Here is an 8656-nt window from a genome sequence, read left to right as displayed (position 1 = left end):
AGATGGTGTACTACCCCCATCTAACGGCGGGCTGCTACATTACACACAGAGCCAACAATGGTCACCAGAGTTCTCCATTTGAATCTATCTATATAAAAATGTGAAACTGAATTTTTACGTAAAATATCTAAGTATAAAAACAAATCTAAAATGCTTTTATTCATTGGAATGGGTCACATACCACCCCTCAATTGTGTTTTTTTTTGCTTCAGAATTACGTACCGTCTTGTATAGCTCTTTAAATTGTGTGATAGCCCCACCTAACGGCGAACTGCTTACATTACATTCGGAGTCAACAATGGTCTTCATTTAGATCTATCCATATAAAAATGCAAATAGAAAAACAACTCAAAAATGCTTTTATTCATTGGAAATAGGTCACGCCCCCCTTAATTGTGTTTTTTTGCTTGAGTTTAAGAGAATTACGTACCGTCAAATAATAATTTTTAGACTGCGTAATGGCGTCATCTAGCGGCGGGCTGCGACATTACACCCATTACCGTTGAAGAACGTTTTTGTGTCCTGCAAGCACTAAGTGGAAAAAGACGGGATTTCGTGAATATACCGTATGTCGGTCATAGTTTATGGAATTCATTCTGCATCACAAAAAAATGTCGCTGCATAAACGTAAATATCGATGTTCTTGGTTGGAACACGATTTTGGCTACTTTTTGGGATTCGAAAATAGAAAAAAAACAAAACAAACACACCTGTCCAAACCAATTAAGAACATTTTAGCATTACTTCGGAACACGACAAACATGCTTTACTTTAAGCTTTGACCGACACAAAACCGGAGCCTCGTCTAAAACAGAAACAGAAATACGTATTGCACCTTGATTGTTGGGGAATCGTCGTTGACATGAAAAGTTGCAAACTTTAGAGCTTCAACAACGTCGTCACATGATCCCTCGTCGTCGTGTCCAAATGACGTCACCAAAGTCCTAATGATGTCGTTCGATTGTGGAAATTCACACATTCATTCCTGGTCATTGTCATAAAAACGTATTGACATTACTGCAGTAATTTCAATGAAAAAAAAAAAGAAACGATGTATCTGCTTCAGCGTTTAACTCTAAGAATTACGTAAGCGTCTTGTTTTGTTCCATCCAGGTGTGCTGGCACAATCTAGTGGCGTACTCCGACATTACACTCAGTACTGTTGAGAAACATTTCGTGTCCTGCATGTACCAAGTCAAAAAATGTTATTTCGTATATCTATCATTTGTTGGTCGTAGTTTTGTGTTCTGTTGTGTGCAGCAATTTTATATTGCTAATTAAAATTATGTTATCTTTGTTTTTTATTGCATAACTGATGCGTACTTGTTTACTCTGTGATGCGACAGCAATATTAAGAGTTAGGAGTTAAGAAAGAATCTACCGTCCCAGAACACAAAAAAACGTGAATTACCAAACCGCAGTAGCATTTTTTTAATATTGCATTGCATTGAAAATTTACATAATAGATTCATTACATTTTACAAATAATCTCATCATAAAAATATATTTCTGTACAAAACATTTTGTTTAGTTAGGTATATATATCTATTATTTTTTTTTTGTTTACCATAATTTCTTTTCTTTTTTTTAATTATCAGGGAATACTTTCAGTGTCCGTCAATGGGGGGCAAAGAAGGGATTCAATCTTCCAATCAATCTTATTGCAGTCACTGGCAAAAGCTTGTCGCAGGAGATGAAAATGCCTTTGAAAGTGGAATAAGGATGTTTTAGAAGGCAGGGTCCCCAAAAAAGTTGGATTTTTGGTAGGCACTGTGTCAGATTCATTGTGAAAATGAAACGACTAAAACCACCACAACACAATAACAACGTACAAACGACGACAATCATTCCGAAACCGCCCGGTTGAGCACAGAACTAAAATGGCAACAAAATTTCATTTGGGCAAAATCCTGAAAAAAAAAAAAAAAGATGCGTAGGATCATTTTTAGGTCTAAAAAGAATTGTAACACAGGGCTTAAAAATAAGGCTTGCGTTACTTGAAATGCACGGTTAAGGGGGTAAAAAATATTCCACGGGGAATCCAACTTTTTCTGATAGACTTTGTTAACAAATGATTTAATGGACAAAAAAAATCTCAATTGAATCAAGACTCCTGGCCCAAGTTCACATCTCACATTTTGACACAATTTAAATAAAGAGACTTGCAAAAGAAGAAATGTATGACTGAGCTGAAAACAAACTGAAATATCTCACTTTTTTTTTATCCCCAGGTACTATGCATTGAGGTGTATCAATAGTCCCTTTCACACAACGTCCCTAGCAAACAAAGATAGAGCGGCATTTTTTGTTGTTATTTTTTTTAAATAAAGATAATTACAGTAGATACGTGATGTCCGTCCCACAGTGAAAAGAAGAGAGTGAAATATCACCTGAATCCTCCGCAGATGTCCTGTTTTTGTAGCACACGTCGCCGTACCTCGCATCCCGAACCTTACAGGAATCAGATTACAAAGAAGCATAACACAAAAAAAGATGTCTGTTGAATCACCCTCCCCCCCCTCATCACCACCCCTTCCAAAATCCCGTTCTATTATTCCCTTCTAGGATTAAACTTTGCCCGTGCCCTGTCGCAAATATATATTGAAGCACGAAAATAGCGTTCACGCAGACGCTGTGGCTTTTTTTCATTGAGATAATTAGATACAGATTGACATCTTTATGACAGATGTATTTTTTTCTTTAAGGAAAAGAGCATGGGCAGTGAGTATCGTATTTTCCGGTGTATAAGCCGCACCCAAATGCCTTGTTCTTTCTTCAAAAGATGACCCTGTGCCTTATTCGCAGGTGTGCCTTGTATCTGAAGTTATATTGAGTCACACCAGGACTTCCACTGACTCAATTTGCCCCTCTAAACTCTCAAGGACACTTTACAGTCAAAGAAAGGAAAAGAACAAAAATGTTTTTCTGCGGGTGAGCAGCAGCAGCCAGACGTGCCAGTATTCACTCAGCCCGGAAGTAACACACACACACACAACTCAGAATTCCGACTTTTAACTCAGAATTCTGACGTTTAACTCAGAACTCTGACCTCTCACTCAGAACTCCGACTTTTAAGTCAGAATTTTGACTTCCAGCTCTAACTCCGACCTTTAACTCAGAATTCTGACTTTTATCTCAAAATTCCGATTTTTAAGTCAGAATTTTGACTTCCAGCTCTAACTCCGACCTTTAACTCAGAATTCTGACTTTTATCTCAAAATTCCGATTTTTAACTCAAAATTCTGACTTTTAACTCAGAATTCCGACTTTTAACTCAGAATTCCAACTTTTAATTCCAACTTCTAACTGAATTCCAACTTTTAACTCTGAATTCCAATTTTTAACTCTGAATTCCAATTTTTAACTCTGAATTCCGATTTTTAACTCTTAAAGGGCAACCGACGTCACTTTTTTGTTTTTTAACTGACATCCGAAAAATGTTTTATAGCATCTAAAATAGCCAAAACACGCAGTATGATATTTTTATTCAAATGCAAAACACCAATAAAAATGACTTAAAGTGTCCAAAATCTGCAAAAAAATTGAGCTGCGAATTGGGCATTTTCAGAAAGTCCCGCCCCCAGTTTGTGACGTCATGCCAAGACGTCTTGCATTGCTGGAGAATCAAAACAATGTTAGGGCAAAACAATGTTTTATATATATATATATATATATATATATATATATATATATATATATACTATTCATTGAGGGTGCGCCTTATACACCGGAAAATACGGTAGGTAAAGATGGTTAAAAAAGTCATCTTTGAAGGCCATCGTGTAAGGGATCCTAAAGAAAAACCATAGCACCTCACAAGCAGACCACAAAAAGTGATGAAAGGGTACCAAACAAAAAAAGGAATTAATGAAAAAAAGGGAGTACAAATAAAAACCCTGTGATAATCTGTTGCTCCGGTCCGTGCTGACCATGCGCTCCTGACAAATCCGAGCACAAAAATATGAAGGTGGTAACCACTCCGGAATATATACTTTTATATATTCGCATTAGATTGACAGATCAGAAGATTCTGCAGTAGTAAGAAATAAAGGAGGAAGCACTCGCGGAGTGCAAGATCAGAGTGGAACCACGTTGGCGGCCCACGTTGTCAGGGCGGCGGTCCGTCCTATAAACCCGTCCCGTTAAAGTGCCCCGTTCTTCCGAGGGAAGACAGGAAGTCTTTTCCTGTACGATGTGCTTTCGTGCCCGAGTCTCTCACTCGCATCAGAGTCGATTTGGAATTCACTGAATCAGGGGGACGAGCTCCCCGTTGTGAAAAAAGCTCCACGTTTCAGGTTTGCTGTGATTAGCTTACAAGGGGATTTGAAGATCTTCACCCCCCCTTCCCATCCCCCACTTTCTTCTCTGGAGACGATTCGCTTAATCAACTTCCAGTTGAGTTTGGGGTTGTCTATGTCTCTTCAGCCTTCCCGTCCACCGGAATGGGAACGCAGAAGTTTAAGCATTCCGTGTGTCAGCCTTCTTCCTTTTCTCATCTGCTCAACAGGGGTCCTTTTTTGACTTTAATCCGCCGTTCACTCAGGATTAAGGACATAGTCTCCAGGGGCTGCCCACATCCCTTCTTTTGCTCCTGATTTTTCTCCTCCCCCCCTCTTTCCTGTTACAAAAAAAAGTTTTGCTACTCTCCACCAAGTGAGATTTCAGAACGAGCGTCTGAGACCAAAAATGAATGCCGGGAATGATCTTCCCTGTCCGTCATTGATCTTCAGACCATGGTGCAGACAGTGTTAAGATTGGGATCGAAGCGGACCGCCTTCCCCTCCACCGCCTTGGCATTGGTGTTGTACATGGGGTTTTCGAAGGCAGCCTGACCGTTGTTGTTCTCGTGGACCGAGCAGCCCGTGTATTGGGTCTTCGGTGTGGTCCTATGTGACAGGGAGTAAATAAATAAACAAAAATACAACAAGCGAGTGGTTAGCCAACACTTCTAGTACAATACAATACACATTAATTGATACAGCTGACACTGTAACAAAGTGTCTAAAATGGACAGCGGTTCTATACAGAAAATAAAGCAGTCACGAAGATAGTAGAAAGCACCAGGGAGTAAAACTACGATCAAGTCATAATGATGCTGAGTCGAATGCCAAAGAGTTCAAGTGAGTATTGAGACACGTTTTGAAGTTGGCAGTGATGGCACTTGCCAAATGTTCAGTGGCAGGTCATTCCAGAGAGTGGGACCAGCAAGGGAAAAGGCTCGATCCCCTCTTAGCCACTGTTTATTTTTTGGCACATCTAATAATGTCTGGTCAGAAGACCTGAGGCGTCGGGAAGGTGTGTAGGGGTGAATGAGCTCGGAGAGATAAGGAGGAGCAAGGCCATTTAAATATTTGGATTAGGGATAGTGAGAAGAGCATCGGCCCTAAAATTGAGCCCTGTGGAACACCACTTGACAGAGGGGCAGTATGTGACTCGGAGCTGCCAAAGCGAACACAGAGGTTCTGTCAGAAAAGTAGGACCTAAACCAGTACAGTGATACCTTGGCTTACGAACTTAATTGGTTCCCAGATAGAGTGTGGAAGGCGAAAAGTGTCTATCCCAAAAATACATTTCCCATAGGAAACCATTAAAATGAGAATAATCCGTTCCCTGGTCCCCATAAAACATAATTTTCTACTTTGTAATTTTCTTAGCCTTAAAACTACACAAAATATACCTTATTTTATGTATAATAAATTTGCTATGATATTATAATTAAAGAAATAAACTGTACAGTATAATAAAGTAGTTTTATTTACCGTTGTGATGGTCTTTGATGGCTTGATGCAATGGATAACTTTTTGCATAGTGTCTCAAGGAGCTCTGGGTTGTACATCGTGAAAGTTATGATATTGCAACAGCAACAGAGGCAAGCAGACACACTAGAAACATCATTAATAGCTGGTTCCCTTGCCTGTCTTTTTATTTCAAATTGAACAGACCGCTAGTGCGGGTTATTATTTAATTGATGGGAATTTTAACCTTGCAGTCTACACTCTGCCTTTGAACTATCAAAGTTGAAACGAGTCCAAATTTCACTGTTGTCTATCCATTTTGTCACTCTCTCTCTCTGTCATCTGCCTGTCTCTTTAATGCTTAAACTATGTCCCCTCACTGCTGCGTTCTTGACCAATCACGTGGCTTTAACCGAAGACAGGGGGCGGGTAATAAAGGACCAAAACAAGCTGGCTGCCATTGTCTTTTAGAAGAACAGGCTCGTTCGCGAACGACACATCACTCATTGTGTGTATCCTGAAAAATAGTTTGTATGCCAAGGTAAAATTTTCATAAATTTAACGTTCGTAAACCGAAAATTTCATAAGCCAAGTGGTTCGTAAACCGAGGTATCACTGTACTAGTATTCACTCTTTCAGTACTCACCGATACCACACACTAATACCCGTTGTGCTTTTGATCAATCATATTTCAAAGACCTTTGTTTGTAGAGATAGAAGCCAAAGCCAGTGAAGATGAGCGCGAAGAAAGGCACCAGGATGGCGATGGCCACCGAGCTGCTGTTGGTGCCCAGCTGAGGCGGATGTGAATTCTGACTCTCCGACATGTTCAGACCTGCAAATCAAACAGGAAGTTAGCATCGACGTGAGTCATCATCAAGTCATTCGGTGAGAACAACTACCAAGTCGCTGCAGTCCGAACTGTCCGTAGTCTTTTCCCTGAATGAAGCCTTGGAACACGTAACTGGAACCGTCGGGTTCCGCCGACACCTGACAAGGCGATTAAGCAAATTCAGGAAAATGAATTCGGTCAGACCACTGACAATGTTTTTCCCTCCAACGAGGGGGCAGCATTTGCCTTTTGTGCAGCTGCCCCCATTTCAACCTCAGGTAACTCCAAACCTATCTAACTTAGGAATTAACTTTTTTTTTGTGACGAAAGAAGAGAGTCTAAGGTTAAGCAGCAAAATATTGCCATATATTTTATGTGATGCTTACAAATCCATCCATGGTCCACGAATCTTCTATGATCTTAGCCGGAGAAACGTTGGAGTCTTTGAGATGATTCCCCTGCTGCACGTAGTTGACGTGATACATCAGCAACAGCAGACGAGCTTCGGCTGTCTTGTAAAGGCCTGGAGGAGGAAACGGACTTGTCACAGAAGAAGAATCTTCTCTTTGTTTTAGAACTATTCCTTTTTTGCCCCTCATCAAACATTTTGAGAAATTAAATCTTACTGTACTTAATCACAGCTGTCTTTTAAAATGCATTTGATTGAATTGCCTGATAGCAGCAGCTCCATGTTGCCGTTGCTCAAGGTGACATTGACTCTGCCCGTGCTGGCGTTGAAGCTGATGATGCTCAGCGTCATAGGCTGCTTCCTGCCCCTGTAGTTGTACGAGCCCTTCCAGATGTAGTTGGGGGCAAACACGTCATCTGGGACTGTGGGACAGGAAGAAAAAAAATGACTATGATCATAGTCACTCGGAACTAGTGTGAGCTAATGTGATTATTATTATAACAATCCATTTCATTTCTAAGCACCTTTTAAAACTCTCAAGGTCACTTTACAGTCACAGGATCAGTTTGTACAGCGTTCACTCAGCCCGGAAGTAACTCAACTAGATAGAAAGCGAGCCAGCGAGCTAACAGATAGCTAATAAACAGTTAATACATTTGGATTTTAACCACATTACGTATGACCTATGGTAGCCTAACAATTTATCTGATAGCTTGCTAGCTAGCCTGATCATTAACATTGGTTGGTTAGCCACAAATTCTTTTTGCAAGACCTCTATCTTGTTCGTTCGCCAAACAATTTAACAGATAGCTAACAGATAGGTAGCTACAAATGTGTGGTTTTTTTTCTAGAACTATCAAATAAAAATTAATTACAACTACAGTAAAGTCTCGTTATATCGATATCGGATATATCGATAGTCGCGGTTATATCGATACTATTTCTATGCACGCACTGAGAAAATTACATGCAAACAGGGTCGGATATATCGATAGTCCCGGTTATATCGATATTTTTTCGGACTCCCTTGAATATCGATATAACGAGACTTTACTGTATATCAACAATAAGAAACCAGTTCAGGGTGTCCCTCTACTGCTCAAGGATGGCTGGAATAGGCTCCCTACGCCCCCCGGGATGAGGATGAGGGAATCTGAAAATGGATAGCTGCATATTGGACCTATTCTGCAGTTGCAAGAAGGCAAAAAGTAGCCTTGCGTGAACTCCAATCAATGCTGTTTGATGTGATGTTGATGTAAATTGCTGATCATTATGCGACACATGTCGCTGGCAGTTGCTGCTAAACGGAAACATTTCTTACAGCTGTGACTTCACATTTAAAAGCGTTTAGCTCCTCGCCAAACCTTTGGAGAAATGAATCGAACAAACGTGGCCGGCAGACAAGGAAGACACGGTCACACTCCGCTGCGGGCTGCGCACATGCAAGCGTCACTCCGCCGGATCGCACATACCGACATGAAACCGGCACTAACCGTTCAGTTTGGGGCTTGGTGTTCCCGTTGCTGGTTTCACTAGTTTCTTCTTCTCTCCCGCTGCAAGCATACAAAGTATGTAAATAGACATTTGGCGCCCGCTGATGACACAGGAATAGATAGCTAGATAGCTAGCTACCGAGCTAGCTATCTAGCCCGCTAGATAGATAGATAGCTCGATAGATAA

General features: G+C 40.6%; 1 protein-coding gene and 1 long non-coding RNA gene across 3 annotated transcripts in view; both read right to left on the bottom strand.

The window, feature by feature from the left end:
* Nucleotides 1-1416: 1416 nt before the first annotated feature.
* LOC148882734 (uncharacterized) lies at nucleotides 1417-3641 on the bottom strand. The gene is made up of 2 exons (XR_016118643.1): nucleotides 3188-3641; nucleotides 1417-3108 (listed from the first exon to the last, which is right to left on the bottom strand). It is a non-coding gene; the product is annotated as an uncharacterized LOC148882734 (long non-coding RNA).
* A 68-nt stretch (nucleotides 3642-3709) lies between these two features.
* The window catches only part of csmd3b (CUB and Sushi multiple domains 3b), a 291556-nt gene continuing 286609 nt past the window's right edge, over nucleotides 3710-8656 (bottom strand). For both annotated transcript variants that reach the window (XM_089023141.1, XM_089023140.1), the window contains exons 67-72: nucleotides 8470-8529; nucleotides 7240-7398; nucleotides 6954-7090; nucleotides 6638-6725; nucleotides 6435-6570; nucleotides 3710-4886 (exon numbers count right to left, since the gene is read on the bottom strand). In XM_089023141.1, coding sequence (XP_088879267.1) covers nucleotides 4727-4886; nucleotides 6435-6570; nucleotides 6638-6725; nucleotides 6954-7090; nucleotides 7240-7398; nucleotides 8470-8529 — 740 coding nt within the window. In that variant the 3' untranslated portion in view covers nucleotides 3710-4726. The remainder of the gene's footprint in view (nucleotides 4887-6434; nucleotides 6571-6637; nucleotides 6726-6953; nucleotides 7091-7239; nucleotides 7399-8469; nucleotides 8530-8656) is intronic.

This window comes from Hippocampus bargibanti, linkage group LG20 (assembly GCF_051943395.1).
Source record: "Hippocampus bargibanti isolate YZ-2025 linkage group LG20, ASM5194339v1, whole genome shotgun sequence".
NCBI lineage: Eukaryota > Metazoa > Chordata > Actinopteri > Syngnathiformes > Syngnathidae > Hippocampus > Hippocampus bargibanti.
This window is presented reverse-complemented; position numbering and strand designations above follow the sequence as displayed.